The sequence below is a fragment of the Phyllostomus discolor genome, chromosome 4 (genome assembly GCF_004126475.2).
Source record: "Phyllostomus discolor isolate MPI-MPIP mPhyDis1 chromosome 4, mPhyDis1.pri.v3, whole genome shotgun sequence".
Lineage (NCBI taxonomy): Eukaryota > Metazoa > Chordata > Mammalia > Chiroptera > Phyllostomidae > Phyllostomus > Phyllostomus discolor.
This window is the reverse complement of record NC_040906.2, coordinates 8,126,641-8,145,521: the sequence shown is the minus strand read 5'-3', so window position 1 is coordinate 8,145,521 and position 18,881 is coordinate 8,126,641. Positions and strand designations below refer to the sequence as shown.

General features: G+C 42.6%; 1 protein-coding gene across 1 annotated transcript in view; it reads left to right on the top strand.

Annotated features, from left to right (window-relative positions):
• Positions 1-18,881, top strand: part of DAW1 (dynein assembly factor with WD repeats 1) — a 37,772-nt gene that overhangs the window by 13,489 nt on the left and 5,402 nt on the right. The window contains exons 3-10 of the mRNA XM_028510599.2: positions 413-557; positions 1,918-1,976; positions 4,678-4,800; positions 9,402-9,501; positions 13,472-13,579; positions 15,342-15,448; positions 16,352-16,454; positions 17,429-17,543. Of these exons, the coding sequence (XP_028366400.1) occupies positions 413-557; positions 1,918-1,976; positions 4,678-4,800; positions 9,402-9,501; positions 13,472-13,579; positions 15,342-15,448; positions 16,352-16,454; positions 17,429-17,543 (860 nt within the window). The remainder of the gene's footprint in view (positions 1-412; positions 558-1,917; positions 1,977-4,677; positions 4,801-9,401; positions 9,502-13,471; positions 13,580-15,341; positions 15,449-16,351; positions 16,455-17,428; positions 17,544-18,881) is intronic.

The following is an 18,881-nucleotide window of genomic DNA, read 5'->3' as shown; positions in this document are numbered from 1 at the left end:
TACAGTAGTACCAGGAACATTTAATACATGTTCACTTAAAAGAAAAAGAAGAAAAAAATAATATGGAGAAAAAGCTCATGTTCAGAACCAGCATGCACCTGGCCCCTTTAGGTAAGCCAACCAGAATGTTTGCACCCCCCACCCCTGCTCCCACGCAGAAGTCTCAGGCAAGGCGGGTGTCTTCTGGAGAACTCACATGGCCTCCGGCCCTGCCTCAGTGCTTTGTACTGAATCACAAGACCCCCAACCCCCAGCCCCCCTCCCCCACCACCCCAGAAATCTCTTGGTAGAGATGATGGTGTTCTTGACAGTTTCTAAATGCTATGCTTCATAAAACAGTGCAACCTCCTGTAATGAATGCATATGTGATTTTTGGCCTGGGGAAAAGTAACGTTCTCCTTGGGAATTTCAGTACTGATGTGGATGCCCTAGTAGAAGAGATACAGAGAGCAGAGCCTCTGATCACAGCGTCGCGGTCAGACCAAGTCAAACTTTTAATACAGAGACTGCAAGAGAAACTCGGCCAGCACAGTGACCACACATTCTACCTCTTCAAGGTAATGCACACTTTGAGAACTCGCGGTGGGACTTCAGTGAGTTACCTGAAGTCCGATTAATTTGAGGTGAAATACAAATCCTGTGTTTTTTCCCCCTCAGTGCCTCACGTATATTTGCTAAGGCTAAGTTGCAATGGATGTTTGTTGAATGAATGAAATTCAAACATAGGTTTAATAAAGATTTGTAGTAAATATATATATTTTTATAATGATAAATTTAAGGATAAGCATTAAGGTAGCTTTAAGTTATTGAGTAAATAAAATGATTTCTTCCAATTAGAGTAATATTAAGAAGTTGTTTTTCATAGTATATCAATATTTCAGAAGTTCATGTGAAACAGATTATATTCCAGTAAATTATTTATTGATATGGATTATATAACAATTTAATGCAATGTAAGTATGCTTACTTTTCTTCATACTTTTGATTATGAAATTAAAAGTATAACAAATACAGTCACTTACTACTTCAGGAACAGCTTTCATTTTTTAAATTAATACTTAATAGTTAATTCTAGAATTGCTTCATATTACATTAATTTTATATGATTTAAATATAATTATAATAAAATATTGTTATTTACATACTCAACATATTCTATCTGACACAAAATATTCAGGCAATCTTTTGTATTCATTCATCCATTCAGTTGAGCTTGTTCTTGTAAAATTTCTTTGTCCAGAAGGTGGCACTGTTTAACTTCAAATGGGAGTGCTATAACTAAACTTGACCTTGTAATTTCTCCTTGGAGGGGAATACTGATGACAATGAGAGAAAGCACTATTAACAGTAGTTCCACTCCGGTGGTAGACATAACTGAGACCGTCCCAGCCTAGTCTATCACTCTGTCCAGAAACGGACTAATTTATGTACATTTGTCCAATAAATATTAAGCATCCACTATGTGCCAGATAGTGTAGGGATTGAAAGAGAAATAAAATAAGACATATCGTGACGCTAAAAGAGCTTTAGGATTCAAAAAGTAATACATTGTGAACATATTTAGTATATTTCTTCTATACACCGTTCATGCACATATACAAAACCATGTGTGCTATGTAAAAACTACTATAAATTAGTGCTACTTCATATTTAATAGCAATAATTTATCTTAAGGGTAAAGATGGAAAACACAGATTCAGCTATATTTTCATGATTATTCGTAACTATCAAATATATGGTTGGTCAGCATAATAGAAGGTGTAATGCATTTTTCCTCATTTGTTCAGATATTGGGTATTGTCCACTTATTAATATAATTAAGACAAACTTGAATATTTTTATTGGTTTGAAGTTAAAATGAGTTAATTCAATTTAATTTTATTTGAGCTAAAACAAAGGTGTTTTCTTTCATTCAAGGTTCTCCGAGCACATATACTGCCACTGACGAATGTTGCCCTTAATAAATCGGGCTCTTGGTAAGCCTTTCTCTTTATTTTTTAAAAATAATTTTGCCCTGGCTGGCGTAGCTCAGTGGATTGAGCGCAGGCTGCGAACCAAGGTGTCGCAGGTTCGATTCCCAGTCAGGGCACATGCCTGGGTTGTAGGCCACAGCCCCCAGCAACCGCACATTGATGTTTCTCTCTCTCTCTCTCTCTCTTTCTCCTTCCCTTCCCTTTCTAAATAAATAAATAAATAAAATCTTTAAAAAATAATTGTATTAGACTTCACTTACAGAGCAGTTCTAGGTTCAGAGCAACAGAAGATAAAGAGACTTCTTGTGCACCCCCTGCCCATGCACACCTCACAGCTTCCCCTCTGACGACGACGTCCCCCAAAGTGCCGGGCATTCGTCACAACTGGAGAACCTACAGTGACAAACGTGTGTCACTCAAAGTCCACAGTTTTCATGGGGGCTCGCTCTTGGCTTTGCAGGTCCTGGGAGTGGACAAATGCGTAATGACGTGCATCCACTATGCTGGTGTCACGCAGAGCAGTTTCGCAGCCCACAGACTCCTCTGGGCTCTGCCTGTTCACTTCTGTTTTTATTTTTCTATTTCTATATAGTGCTATTATTTATAATATTTAACACTCAAGGGAAAATTCTTTTTAAAATATAGGTCGTATAGGTGTAAAGTGTACAACATGATGATTTGATAATACATGTACATAGTGAAGTAATTACTAGTCAAGCTAATTAGTATTAATCATCTCACAGTTACCTTGTTTTGTGTGGGAAATTATTCTGTTAGCATATTTCCATTAATCCATTATGGTGTCATTAGCTGTAGTCATCATTGCCTGTATATCAGATACCTAGACTTAGTCATCTTATGTAATTGCAACTTCGTCACCTTAGACCAACACCTTCTGGTTTCTCCCATTCTCCAGTCCCTGGCAACTACTCCTGCTCTGCCCTCAGCTTCTTTACCTTCAACTTCTCTTTAAGATTTCACATATAAATGAGATCAAGTAGTATTCATCCTTCCCTATCTGTCTTATTTCACTTAGCATAATGTCATTTAGGTTCACCCATGCTGTCATAGCTGGATTTTCTTCTTTTTAAAAAAAATTTTTGAAAAAGATCTTATTTATTTTTGGAGAGAGGGGAAGGGAGGGAGAAAGAGAGGGAGAGAAACATCAATGTGCTAGAGCTACATCAATCATCAGTCAGGTGCCTCTTGCACGCCCCCAGCAGGGAACTTGGCCTGCAACCCAGGCATGTGCCCTGACCGGAACTCAAACCTGTGACCTTTTGGCTTGCAGGCCAGTTCTCAATCCGCTGAGCCACACCAGCCAGGGTGGATTTCCTTCCTTCATATGACTGAATAATATTCCATTACATATATCACATGTGCTTTATCCATTCATCCCTTGACGGACACTGAACACTGTTTCCGTATCTTGGCTGTTGTGAATAGTGCCGCAGCGAACGTGGGAGTGCAGGGGTCTCTGCGACACTCTGGTTGCATTTCCCCTGGGCATGTACATCCACCCACAAGTGCAACTGCTGGACCATATGGTAGTTTTACTTTTAATTCTCGGAGAAACCACCATACTGTCTTCCATAATGACCGCACCCATTTACGTCCCAGAAGGAGAGAGGGAGAGAATGCCCAGAGGAGAAGCAGGGCTACGCTGCCTCATCCACCCGCCTGGCTGGTCGAGCTTAGACGTCAGACTCTGCGTTCACCTTTTGTCATTTCCACTTGACATTCAGACACGCTTTTTAATTTGGTGCCTTTTTTTTTCTGTGTTGGGGAAATACTGTTCCTAATGGAACATGTAAGAAATAATTAAAATACTACTATTTTACTTTCAAATATTAGAGGTCAATATACGACCTTTCCTTTAGTAGACTAGTCATGTTGAAGAATTGTGAAATATTAAATGAATGTTTACTGAACACTTGTTAGTGGACAGTAATGCCATGCTCCAGGCCCTGGGGATGGCGGTAGTGAGCCAGGTGGGTAAAGAATGAGCAGGTATGAAATGAATGGTGCAGGTCTCCAGAGACTAGCACAGAGGGGGGTGTGGCTGCTGGGAGACAGCCAGGGCCGCTGGCCTGGTGCACCTTGGGCAGAAGTTTTGAATTTCTCTTTTGACTGCTGGAAAGCCTTTGAGGAAGGTTAAAAAAATAGCTCCAGTTTTGGTGAGGAAAATCCACTTGTAAGGACTGTTTATGAGCCAAGACCCATCAGAAGATGGTTTCGTTTGTGTAGGCAGGAGATGGAGGTGCTGGAGCTGGTGAGAGTGGCCACAGCAGGGATGCATTTGGGGGCTGGGGTGACGGAATTGACTGACAGGTGGTGTATGGGATGTGAGCGGAAGAGAGGAACCCAGGACGGTACTACGATTTTATGGTCTGGCCCACTGAAAGGTTGATGCTAGAGTTTCAAAAAGTGTTAGTGATGATCATTATTTAATATAATTAGTTTTGTTATGAGACTGGTTATCGGCAGGATTACTTTTTATTTTATTTATTGGCTCCTTTTTGGTTTGGGGTGACATTGGGAAGTTTCTCAGGCAAAGGACTTGAGATATTGCCTCCAATTTAACTGTCTGTTCTGCATACACAGTTTCCATTGTAAGAAGCATGATACATGGGAATATCGCTTTGCAGGTAAAATTGAGGTCTTTATTAACTCACCTGGTGACTTGTTTCTGTTCCTGCGTTAGCTTCATCACCGGGAGCTACGACCGTACCTGCAAGCTCTGGGACACGGCGTCTGGAGAGGAGCTGTACACCCTGGACGGGCACAGGAACGTGGTTTACGCCATAGCCTTCAACAACCCTTACGGGTAACGCCACGTTCCCTCATTCCCCGTTCATCCATCCACTCATTTATTCATCCCTTCCTCCACCGATGGGGCTGGGAGGCGGGAGGAAAGTAGGAAGACGGAGAACTAAAATGTACTGCGTGCCTGATGCATGCTTTGAAACCCTTTTAAATACCACCTTCAATGCTTAAAGGAGCTTAGGGGTTGGGATTACCGTCCTCAATAAAGTGTGTGAAGTTCAAGTTCCCGCCCCAGGATCACACAGTAGTAAAGCGGAGAGCAAGACGAGCTCAAGGAGGGCTGACTTTGTTCTTGGGAGTTCTCGGACTGGCAGTTCCTGCTGGTATCTGTAGCACTGGGTCGGTGCCTCTGGAGAATGTGACACGCATTGGTAAAATGGGTTACTTTGTTAGGAAGTTCATTTATGGCTTTACCAGATAGAAAACAATGTGTATAGTCACGTGCTAAATAGCAGTACCAAATACAATAGAACGTTTTTAAACTGATCTGTAGTTCGTGGAGTCAGTGGACTTCCCAGGTTTTCTGTCTTTCCACACGACGCACTGCTGACAGCCATGGCCCCTGAGTGCTTGCAGCAACGGGGCCAGCCGCTGGACGTGTGATTTCTCTGCCCACCGGTTAGGCTCTAAGCCTACCCAGAGTTGGCTGCGTTTGTCCATGAACCTGGTTATGTTGGTCGTGCTTTCGGTTGTAATTACCGTATTTTGCTGTGTATAACGTGCACTAATATTTGTGTGCATTATACACAGCATTATTATACCCATGATACATAATCGTTATACCCATATATAATGTGCATTCTTATTTTCCCCTCTGGGGAAATAAAGTGTGGAAATAAAGTGGGGAAAAATCTGGGCAAAAAAAGTGTTCATTATACATGGCAAAATACATTACTTAATTTAATTAAACTTTGCTTATAACTAATGAAATATGAATGTGAAAGTGAAGCTGTTTTTCTATAAAAACACGGAAAAGGGAAATATTTGCAAAAATTTACTAAATGAAGTTGTAGATGAAGTCAATTTGAACACTGGAAAACACATTGTAAAAACTTTAAAAAATTCTGTATTTGGATGGTTCTGCATGTATTTTCAAGTTTAAGTTCTGATTGCATTTCAAAGGCGAAGTTGGAAATTGTGGAGGTTGGATATGGTTAATACGTGGTTGCCCTAAGGCTGACAAGGAACTGAGTAATTAGCTGACCCACAGTCAAAGGGAAGGCCTCGGCCTCTTGCCAAAAGATTGGCAAATGAATGTGTATTTGTACATATTTGAGTAAAAATTTAAACGTGTCTTTTTTCATGATTGCCTGCTTTAACTGACTTTTTCCATTAACCAAGTTGGTTTGAGAAACATAGTTCTTTTTTTTTTTTTTTTTTACTGATTATACTATTACAGTTGTCCCATTTCCCCCCTTCACTCCCCTCCACCCTGTACACCCCCTCCCACCCACATCCCCCCTTTAGTTCATGTCCGTGTGTCATACTTATAAGTTCTTTAGCTTCTACATTTCTCCTACTATTCTTGCCCTCCCCCTGTCTATTTTCAACCTACAATCTATGCTACTTATTCTCTGTACCTTTTCCCCCTTTCTCTTCCTCCCACTCCCCTGTTGCTAACCCTCCATGTGATCTCCCTTTCTGTGGTTCTGTTCCTGTTCTAGTTGTTTGCTTAGTTTCTTTTGGTTTTGCTTTAGGCGTGGTTGTTAATAATTGTGAGTTTGCTGTCCTTTTACTATACATGTTTTTTTTTAAATCTTTTCTTAGGTAAGTCCCTTTAACGTTTCATAAAATAAGGGCTTGGTGATGATGAACTCCTTTAACTTGACCTTATCTGAGAAGCACTTTATCTGCCCTTCCATGCTAAATGAGAGCTTTGCTGGATAGAGTTATCTTAGATGTAGGTCCTTGCCTTTCATGACTTGGAATACTTCTTTCCAGCCCCTTCTTGCCTGTAAGGTCTCTTTTGAGAAATCAGCTGACAGTCTGATGGAAACATGGTTCTTTATTACAGTATACTGATGACTAGGACCATACAGGAAATGCTTTGAAAGCTAAGACGTGAGTGTGACCCGTCCTGGGTAGAGTCTTTGAGGACGACAGGGGACTAAGGCAGAAGCATGAGAGGTGGGAGCTGTAGCGCAGTGCTGGGACCCCCGGGGCCCAGGGACTGTGGCCACTCAGGGTGTTCGGTGGGGCCTTGTCAGGAGTGCTCAGTGGCCCCGGCCTCCCTGGTGAGGCTCTGGTTTCCCTCCCTGTTTCCCACCGAGAAGCAGAGACCAGTGAGGTTGGAGCCTCCTGTGCAGCTGGACCTCGGCTCTGGAGGACTGTGCCACTGTGAGAGAGGTGTGAACGCCGGAGGGACACGGTGAAAGTGCTGTTTCAGAACTGTCCTGGCAGGGAGGAGGGACCGGAGGGTGCGGGTGGGAAGAAACAGGAGGCAGGGAGTTGAGTCAGGAAGTAGGTCAAGTAGCGCCTTCACGAGGCGATGGGAACAGTCTGGGTTAGTGGTGGAGGCAGTACAGTGTATTTTATACGAGTTTGCTGCCCTAGAGTGAGGATTTTATATCACAAACATTAAAACCTTGATGTCTAGATGGCTAATGTCATATCTTTTGACAGTGTGATGCACTTTCTGAGCATGCTAATTGTAATGGCAAAATCAAACTTCACTGGTATTTTAAAATGATTAAATGTTCCAATTAAACTACAGAAAATTTAACTTTGATGTATACATTTTTAAATTGTAGAGGATGATCATTTTTATAATACCTAATTATAACAGCTTGTGGGAAAGAGGTTTTTATTGAAAATTATAAGTGATACTGTTTTATTTCTAGTATAATTTCTGCTTTCAACCGACGTGTTATTTAAAGGCTTCTGAAGGCATGTCCTCCATAATACCACATCCTTTAACAGATGTGATATTTTTGGGTGTGTATCTGAGAACAGAGTTTTTGAGGATGGAGTGGTAAGGAGCACTCCTCACTGTCCGGCTCTTGTATCGGATTCTACCCAGAGCCCTTGGTGAGAACCTGCTTGTCCAGCTCCTGCTGTCTTAGTCTGACTACTCAGGTGTGTGCTGCAGTGGTGTTGTCACTGCACTCTGGGGCACTGGGGTTTCAGCAAAACGAGCTCAAGGCAGTTGCCAACAGAATAAGAAGGAGCGTTTATGTGTTTATATGTTTGTGTGTGTGTGCGTGAGAGAGAGAGGAGGGGGAGATAAAGGGAGAAAGAGAGGTGAACTTCAACTAGATTGGTGTTCGTCTGTTTAAATTACTAGGTGAGGAGTACACTTTGATTCAATCTGGTAATTCTGAAAATATTGGAGTCAGTATGTTTTATATCATGGTGTCGTATGGATGTAGAGAACAGTGTGCGATAGAGCAGACCTTGATCAGGGAACAACAGCAGCTCGAGACTGGTATCTCTGAGGCACAGGGAGCAGGGAAAATGGGGGGAGGGGACTGATAGAAAACTCCCAGGGCTTTCAGGGTACTTTGAGCGGAATTTGAAGGACAGCTGCTGACGGCAAATGCCTTAGACTGGGTGTCATGAGAGGAAGCCGGGCAGAGTTTCCAGGTGCAGAATCAGCCTGCGGGATCGGCAGGGTCTATTTCCCAGGAGACGCTGTCCCTGCAGCGTTCCGGAAAGGGCCTCACTCTCCTTGAGCATCAGAGACCAAAGGGGTACCCTGTGGGGGTCTGAGAGCAGAGGAGAGACGCAGGGCACTGTGCTAGTCTGAACCAGCAGAAATTCCGCCGCTGCGCTGAGCACTTAGGTTTGCTTTGGGAGATGTATTTTGGATCTTAAGACCCCTCGCACTTTTTACCAATGAGCTTGCACTTGAATGATAGATAGCCCAGCTGGGTGAGCATTTGGATGACTTCCTATCAAGGACAGATGGGGTAAGGGGAGAAAGAGAAGGTTTTAGTCCCACAGTCGAAGGTTGAACAGGCTGCTCTGGTCTTCCCTGTGGGTGTGGACGGGGACAGTGCCCCACGGTGGGCTGGGAGGGCTCTTGTCCGAAAGGGGCTGACGTCTTCATCACACGTCCTCCCTGAACCCTCCTTCTGGTTCCGAGTCCTCATGGCTGAGATAACAGGGGCAGTGTTTTCTGGAGGAGACACTCGTGGTCTGACTTATTAAACCTTATCTGGGCATGCGGTTAACTGGGTTTATCTTTTATCATTGTTTTTGTAAATCCAATGCTATCCTCTTTTAAGAGATGCACTAACAACTTTTCTGTGTTTATGTGACTTATTACACATTATTAATTATTAATTTTTATTTGTTAGTCATTTTCTAAACTAAATCTTTTACTGTATTTATGGTACTGATTTAAAAAGTATTTTTACTCCTAAACATATACCTTTAATGTAAACTATTTAAGATTAAACATACAAAGTGATGCCATTAAAACAATGAGAACTTTACTTTGTTACCTATGAAACAACTGTAGGATTGCATATTGCATTAAAAGCGAAGTAACTTTCTGAGCAGATAGAGATTCATATATTAATATCTTATCTTAACTCAGTGAGTCACATAACTGTGGTTGAACTTGATTCCCAAACCCACATTTTGCTTCCTTTGTCCTAGTGACAAAATTGCCACTGGGTCCTTCGACAAGACCTGTAAACTGTGGAGCGCAGAAACGGGGAAATGCTACCACACCTTTAGGGGCCACACGGCAGAAATAGTGAGTACCTGTATTTCATTAACCTTTCTATGCCGCTGCTCTGTTTTGTTTTTTTCCTTTCTTTAGTTTCGATAGACTGGGTTTTTTGGAGGAGTTTTCGGTTCACAGCCAGACTGAGGGGAAGGTCGAGAGGTTTCCCACACACTCCCTGTGCCCTCCCCGCCCCCACCCCCACCCCCACCCCCACACGGCAGGTGCCATTATCCACGCCCTTCACTGGGGTGGTACACTTCTCACAAACGATGAGCCAGCGCTGACACATCATTGCTATTTCTTTCCCAGGATTCCATTCGGAAAGGTGTGGGTCTATCTTTATAATGAATTTTAAAATTCTATCTAGTATTTTTATTATATATCTATTTTGTTTAGTGGTGTTGATATTATTCGCAAACTACTCTAATTTTAATATATTGCAGATACCTGCATTGACTCAGTAGACATATAATATATGAGAACAATAGCTAAACTAACTTTTCTTTTTCATTCATATTTCTTTAAAAGACTGACTTGATGAGGGTTGATAAAGTTCTTATAATAGCTTTTAAAATAACTTTCTGTATCATGTACAATACTTATGCTGATTGTTCTCGAGATATCATTAGAACTCAAATTTACATAAATAGTCGGACACTGTAAATAGCTGTGACTATTGGGAAGCCCTTGCCCTTGGCCAATTCTGTGACACATCTTATAGCAGTTAGTGAGATAATTAGCACCCCGTGGAACAAATGATAGCTGTTAAAAATAAACCGCATGCTTATTTTAGGAGTAAAATGTATTTATAGTCACCCTTCAAATTCATGCTGTATTCATCCAACAAGAGTTCATGCTGTGTTCGAGATACCCTGCTAGACACGGGGGATATAGTGGTGAAAAATTATAATTGACTCTTTAATGGCATTCAGCGTGCATGAAGCATTTTCCTAAGTCCTTCCCATACGTATAGATTAGCTTAGTTGTGCTTCACAACAACCCTAAGGGAGAGGTACTTGGCCAGTGTACAGTTAGGAGACTGAGGCCTAGCGAGTTTAAGTACCTTTCCCACGGCCGTAAGAAAGATGCGGTCTTTACTACCATAGTGTGGCCACGTTTCCACATTCCCTTGGAATTTTGAAAAAGTTATCTTTGTACATAGTTCCTAGGAGGACGTTCCTGTTTTTCATGGCCAACATCAATCCAATCCATGCCTTCTAAGGAGTGCCTGTGTGTGAACCCTGGCCTGTGTGCTGGGGCTACCAAAGCAGAATCAGGCCTAGCTCTTGCCCTTCCGGCATTCTGAAATCTAGTGGGGGGAGTAGACATGCCATAGGTGTCTGGCAGTTGGTGGCAAATTTGGTGAGAGCACAGAGGGGAGCGGTCAAGGCTTCTCGGCTAAGGGAGGTGTTCAGGAAAGACTTTTCAAAGGGTTGGCACGTGTGTTCCAGGCAGAGGAGCCACGCGGGCATGGTGTGCAACAGCGGCATGTGCTTGAGCACTTGCATGGCTCTGGGTGGCAGAGCGGTGCCTTTCGAATTTCCCTGTGGTGACATGCACAGAATATGCATGATTTTGCATATTTGCAGTCCACGCCAGAGGTGACATGCAAGAATTCCAGATAGTCCGACTGCCTGGGTTAAGGGCATTGATGTGTTGGCGTACTTATAACCTGTTCAAAGCCAGGTCACAGGGTGTGTGTGACTGAAGTGGGAGAGGCCATGTCATAGACATACAAAGGGTCTCAGGTGCTATGGTAGAGACTTTGGACTTGACCCTGCAGATATTGCTGTACTGGTCTATTTTTCTGGCAGTATGAAGGAGAGATGGGAGGTGGGTAAGATGAGAACTAGGGGCCAGTGGGGGCCCTTGATGCAGTCCAAGCACAAATAGTGAAAGCTCTTCATGAGGCAGGTGAGGAGCATGTGAGAGGGGTGGGGTGTGAGGAGCATGGTTAGGTTACCAGGTCAATATGAGGCATGAAGGGAAGAATAGGGGTCCAGGATGTTTCTCTGATTTCAGGCTTGGATGACTAGTAGTATCATTCACCAATTCTGTACATAAAAGAGAAGGAGCAGGTTTGCTTCCTATGACTCATGTGTCTTAGGCAGGTTGATAAAAGCTTCCTGTGTGCTAACCAAACACAGGCATCCATTTAGCAGTGGGCTCTTTGGGGCTGAGCAGCATGGTCTGGGAGGGAGACACGGATATGGGTCAGTGGCATCTGGGTGCCAGTAGAAGCCATTAAACCATTGAAATTTCTCAAAGGAAAAGTTAGGGTATGGGGAGAAGACTGATGGAACCTTGGCAGGATGGAGGAGGGAAACCATTAAAAGATACAGAAGAAGAGAGAAGTAAGAGAAGGAAAGCAGAGACTGTCCAAGCTGTGAAGGAGGAAAATATCGAGAACCCAGGGAGGTTAAGTGGAATGACCAGTCACACCCTTTGGGGTGGACATGCAGCTGGAGTGGTTAAGTGGAGCCGAAGAGTGGAAAGTGGGCAAACACTGAGTGATGGTAGGCTGTTTTTGCGAGGAATTTAGATGGAAAAGAAAGTAGTTAAGGAGCACATACAGTCAAGGGAGGAATTGTTTTTATGTGGGAGAAGCTCAGACATATTTAGGCCATTGGGCGGGATCTAGTTTGGTTGGTGGGCACATCTCCCCCAGGAGTGCAGGGGAGAAGGCAGTGTCTTAAACTAGGCAAAGGGATCCTCTGAATCTGAGACTGAAGAACAGGAAATGAGGTTCATTGAGGAAATTTCTACCTGATGGGTGAGTTTTCTCAGGGAAGTACTAGGAGGCCAGGTTATCAGCTAGGGAGGATGAGCATGGGCGTGTGGGCAAGAGTGGGCAATGGGAGAATGTGGTGAGCTAAAGACCTATTAGACAAAGTAGGGGATGGTACTGAGGACACAGATGAGGCCAGAAAGCATCAATGAGCAACACTGGCGGTCTGCTCTGCTCTTATAGCAGGGCAGGCTGCCGGTATTGCTCATTCATCTCTTTTGCTGAGTGATGAGGTAGGGAGGGCAAATGCATGGATAAAAGATTCCATCTTCATACTGGTTTCTAGGAGCTCTGTGGATGGTGCAGTTGAAAGATAGGGACTGAGGGTGTTGAAGATGCTGGCAGAAGTGATGCTTCCAGGGGGCCAGTTTAATGGTAGATGATGGACCAGGAGGAAAGGAAGTGGCCTTAATGAGATAGAAGATATTCTGGTTGGAGAAGGGTGTGTGATAAAGAAGAGTGGCAGTTGAAGTTTTGAGAAACTGTAACTGGAGACTAGTGTATTGGTAGTGAGTCTTCTAGAGAAGTTGATGTCAAGGTTAAGGTATGGCCATGGAAGTGATTATCAAAAGGAGTCCAGGATCGGAGTTTGGAGGTATTGCATGGATGGCCCTCACCAAGGCCACCGAGACATGGACTTGAGACCGAGCAGACAGCCAGAGCCCGTGGTGAGTGAAGGGGCGTGATTGAGAGAACTGTGATGGTAGCTACAAGGAAGGTGGGAGCGATGGGTTTTGTTCTTGTCCTTCGGTGGTCTGTACGTGGTAAAGGGAGCCGGTGCCCCTGCAAAGGAGCAAGCAGCTTCCTCTCAAGAGGAGATTGCTTCCAGGTGCAACCTGCAGATTGCAGACTGCTCATAGTTGGTATTTTGCTGAGTATTTGTACAAAGAATTAGGCTGAATCTGCTAAGGTAATGCATCTTGAAGCTTTTCTACATAAAAATTAACAATTAAAAATGCTGTATTTCTTTCTTTTTTAAAAAGATTTTGTTTATTTATTTTTTTAGAGAGGGAAGGGAGGGAGAAAGAGAGAGTGAGAAACATCAATGTGTGGTTGCTGGGGGCTGTGGCCTGCAACCCAGGCATGTACCCTGACTGGGAATCGAACCTGCGACACTTTGGTCCACAGCCCACACTCAATCCACTGAGCTACACCAGGCAGGGCTAAAATGCTGTATTTCTAAAACCTTTTTCATTTTATGTAACCCAGGTGTGCTTGTCATTCAATCCCCAAAGCACATTGGTGGCTACAGGAAGTATGGACACAATGGCCAAACTGTGGGACATTCAGAATGGAGAGGAAGTCGTCACATTAACCGTATGTTAACAATGTTAATAACTTCAATAGTTTTCTATTTTTTTTATCAGCCATTCCTTAGGAGAAGCCTGTTATTTGTGTTTGTTTTTGTTTGCATTTTTATTACATAATTAGCTCAATGGTTACAAAGTTAGAAATGGTTTTTAGATGGGAATGAGAGAGTTGTCCAGTAGGTTTGCTGGCTGTTCTCAACGATGTGGCTGGACATGCTGGGGAAGCCGGAGGAAGCCATGTTTATTTAGACTCACTTCAGTCTGTAGTCCACACCTATAATAGCTCAAAAACCATCGTCATCTTTCTGGCCAAAAGCAAAGTAGGTGGAGCCTGACACTTTTAGAAAGAGAAAGAACTAGGGAACCTTGTTGGAAAATTCCTCAAGGGGATGACTGTTGGTTCTCTTCTCCCCTCCCCTCCAGCTTTGGTATTACACAAACTCTGAAATGACAAGGGGCAAGTGGCGGGAGAGAAACAGGTCCAAGGGCACTGTCCCAGAGTGAATGCTGGTGCTATGTCTCCACTGGGGCCCCTGCCTGTCACCACCATGAGTCTAGCACTTTCCAATGACCAGCTACTTTCTTTTTCCCTCCCCATCCCAAACCACCCAACAAAAATAGAGCAGTTCTTTGTGGCAATAAGTAGGGACAGCTGGATAGGAAATCCAGTTTTCTTATTTTTTGAAATTATAAATGAGTTAAACTCTTTTCTAGGAGAGCTTTTTCTAAGAAAGTTTAAAAATGACTACAATGACTAAGAAATGGCTAAAACAAGAGAGAAAAAAAGTGTTTTTAACCAGCACTAAGGGTTTTTCTTCCTTAACTCAGAGTGCCTAGCTTTTTTGTGTGTGTGCCTAGTGTTATTTAAAAAAGTATCTTTCTGATCATTGTTCTCATGATTTCTGTGGGTTGCTGACTCTTATTGCTTCTTCCTCCAGAACATTAGAAAGGATGAGCCCTGCCTGGCACACCTGTGTCCTGCCAGAGATTACATTGTGTGTGTGTGTGTGTGTGTGTGTTCAGAATTTTAATGTTTAGCTATGCTTGATTTTTGTTATTTGGAATAAACCAGAAATTTAATTTGTAAATGAACTTTTGTATTATTTTAAAAAGCAATTATGTGAATGCACTAAAATAATGAGAAAAACAAAGGCTCTTCTCCAAGCAGAAACCACTGCAGAGAGAGGCTTTTCTCGCTGTCTCAGTGTCTTCGGTTCTAGACCCTAACAAGGGGGAAGTCAGGTCAAAGGCCAGGTATTTATTCATCATTTCATGTTAAATTATCATAAGAATTTCTATTTTTAAGGTTATTAACTTCACAAACCTTTTTCTTTTACTCATCACCTATTATTGGCCCATGAAGCCTACAGCCCTCTCTCGTGTCTCCAAGACATTGTGAAGGAGCCTTCTGAATGCCCAGACACGCCCTCTTCCTTTAAAACACAAATAAACAAACAAACAAATGGCTGCATTGAGTTAAAATGAACTTGCTTTAAGCGTATGTCCATTTTGAATAAACCTACAACATTGTGCAGGCACCCCCCAAACCTAGGTCTAGAACATTTCTGTCACCCTGAAAAGACATGTCATGCCCAACTGCAGTCACGCGCCATTCCTACCCCAGCCCACCACTAATCTTCTCCACCCCCCCCCCCCCCCAATATGCACAGCTTTGCCTTTTCTGGCATTTTCTTTTAGGCACTGATATTATGCATTTGTAGCACCTGCTTTCACTAAAAGTATGCGTGATGATGTCTGCTCTTTTTCAGGGACATTCAGCTGAAATCATCTCCTTGTCGTTCAACACCGCAGGGGACAGAATCATCACAGGGTCCTTTGACCACACAGTTGTCGTGTGGGATGCTGGGACTGGAAGGTACTCTGAATTTTTTAGAATTTTTCAACCTGGATCAGAGAGTTAAGAAGACAGATCTTTGTTATTTATTAGTTTAGTCTTAAATGTATTAACTGTGCTCTGCACTCCGTGGGACATAGGACTAGGGCACAAATAAGTATTTCATTCTTTAATGATATTTCTGATCCACAAAAAAATATGTGATTTCTCAGAATTCTGAACAAAGAATGCCAACGAGGAACACGAAAGGGGAATGGTAGCAATACCCTGGTTATATAGCTGTTATTTGTCCCTTGTGCTAGTAATCAAATTTCAATGGCTTGTGATTATGGCAGGCATGGCTATCGTGAATACATAAAATCATGGCTAATTTCCCAAATTTAATTTAGCCCGAGAACTTCAGTTTCCTTCCTAATTATTTTTGGTTCTAGTTGCTAAGAAGGTAACTAAATTAGCCTCTTTGTGCTGTTAAACTGCGCTCATGGACTTGTCTGCACTTGGACGGGAGGGGTTGTCGTCAGGGGCAGCGATCAAGGAGGGGGCAACAAGGAATGAGAGACAGGAGGCGCCCTGCAGACACTGGGGGACTGGGGGGGGTGGCTTCTGAGCCACCAAGGGCCCCCTCGTCGGGTGTAGGAACACTGCCGGAATTCCAGACTGCCTTTATTCTTCTATCCATGCTTGCCTGCAGTGTTATCTTGAGTAATGTTATCTTTGATTGTTTAAAATTTAAGTATATGTGTGTTGAAATGAAAGTAGTAGTTGACTCCTTTTGAGTTACAGTAAAACCATCTTTGTTTAGTCACGAAAGACGCTATTTTGTGAAAACTAGAATTTAGACCCCTCCCTGAGTGGGTTTGCCGCCATCACGAACTGTGCCCATACCCCGGCGTAAGGCACCTCTGGGTCATTTCCACTTCGCAGGAAGGTGCACACCTTAATCGGGCATTGCGCCGAGATCAGCAGTGCCGTCTTCAACTGGGACTGCTCCATGATACTGACCGGCTCCATGGACAAAACCTGCATGGTGAGCTCAAGGAACGGGTCTGCTTTGCGATTCTCACGTCTGTGCTGTTCGCTGTGTCAGGCCCTCATGGCAACATTAACGACTTTTAAGGTGCCATGAACTTAAGATGTTAACTTATCAATAGTAATTTTTAAATTTCAAGTTTTGGATGCCTCAAGTTGAAAGGAACTGTGATGTAGTAAAACCATTTTAATTGACTTAAATGTATTAGGAGATGTTATTTTAAGAAGGCACATTATTCTTGTTTACTGTTCCTCTATTCATTTATTAAACATTGATTAGGGTGAAGCTCAAGAAGTCTCAACACAGTGTCTCCCTGCCTTTATTTTTTAAATTTTTTTTATTGTTGTTCAATTATGGTTGTCCCCATTTTTACTCCACTCCTCTGCCCTGCCCTACCCACACCCCCTCTCCCACATTCTATCCTCCCCGCCCGTTGAACTTGTCCATGGTCCATGGGTCCTTCGTACTTGTTCCTTGACTTGACCCTTCTTTCCCCCGTTACCCCGCTTCTCTTCCCTGCCTTTAAGTTTCTGTTACCAAGAGCTTATACTCTGGAGTTATTATTTAATTACATATCAGTTGTATTATAATCTCAATGAACTTTTCATTTTCTCACATTTTAGTTTTAGATCAACATTCTTGTCATGAAAAGAGCACATTTCCACTCCAGTCAGTGAAGTGTACACTTTTAGATGTTTTTTCCCTAATGTAGTGTCACATTTGCACCACCCATTCTAAAGGTCTTTCTCTGGGCTCCTGTGTGTCCAAAGTGTGCCTCGTCAGCTGATTAGCTGTGTCCTCTTGTCAGGAATCAACGTAAAATGAACAGAATGTGTGCAGACTAGCCACATGATTTTGGCACGGTGTTTAACCAGCCGTAAAAATGTCATAAAGACTTCTTGTGGCCATCTTTGCATTTTAACAAGAAGTCATATTCTTCTTTTTTTTCTTCTGCTTTGTCATAATTGCAGTTGTGGGATGCTGCAAGTGGAAAATGCCTGGCAACACTAACAGGCCACGATGATGAAATTCTAGACTGCTGTTTTGATTACACTGGAAAGCTTATTGCAACTGCTTCAGCTGATGGTAGGACATCTGTTCATACATTTAACTTGTGGAGGGAGTAATGCTTTGTTTGAAAAACATGTGTGATTCTACACTATAGGTCATCCTCCTGAGGACCAGATTTGATAGACACTGTATCTGCCTCATCTCTGCATGTATGTTACTTCACTATATCTGTATCATGTTCTTGATAACCACGTGCGATGTTATACAAGGTCTGCATCACCTCCTTGACAGCCACAAATGATTTAATAGTAGGTCTTCATCACCTCTGGTGGCAATATACAATGGTATGTTCTGGGTCATCCTCCTGATTTTCGTGCATTATGCTACACAATGTCAACCTCATCAACTTGACCACTGTCAATGGTCCTATTATAATAAATCTGCATTGTCTCCTTTATAACCACATGTGCTGTTCCACTATGTCTAACAAATCTTTGTGACAGACATATATGATGCTCTGCTATACCTCGTGTTCTTGATGACTACTTACGATTCTATGCCGCGTCCGTGCCATCTTATTGATAACCATAGGCTGGTGTTGCACTGTGTGCCTCAGTTTCTAGAAGACCGCATGTGATGCTGCAACACATGTGCATCATTTCCCTGTTGACCACATAGGCCATTACATTATTTTGCTAGTGATTCATTTGAACTACCCTGTTTTTATTTCTTCCTTGTCTCTCTTTTAAAATTACATTGTCCTACTAGGATTTTCAAAGGCAATTCTTTGATTGTACAAATAAGTTGTTTTGATATCCTGTAAATATAATACCTCTGAATCTGAACAATTTTATTTTTTATTGTATTTTTTCCATTATCATTAGTTCCCTTATACCCCTCTATCCCCACCCCTGCAATCATCACACTGTTGTCCATGTCCACGAGTCCTTTTTCCATTTTGCTTGATCCCTCCACTACCTAACCACCCGCATTAGTTGTCATCTTTCTCTCTGTCTTTGAGCCTCTCTCTATTTTACTTGTTAGTTCAGTTTGTTTGTTAGATTCTACATGTGAGTGACATCATATGGTATTGGTATCCTCTGACTGACTTATTTCACGGGGTATGATATTCTCCATGTTCATCTATCTGTTGCAAATGGTAAAATTGCCTTCTTTTTAAAAATAACTGAGTAACATTCCATTGTGTAAATGTCCCATAGTTGTTTTTACCCACTCATCTGCTGATGGACACTTGGGCTGCTTCCATATCTTGGCTATTGTAAATAGCGCTGCAATGAATATAGGAGTGCTTATGTTCTTTTGAATTAGTGTTTCAGGTTTCTTCAGATATATTCCCATAAGTGGGATTGCTGGGTCAAAAGGCAGATCCAAGTTGAATTTTTGGCGGTATCT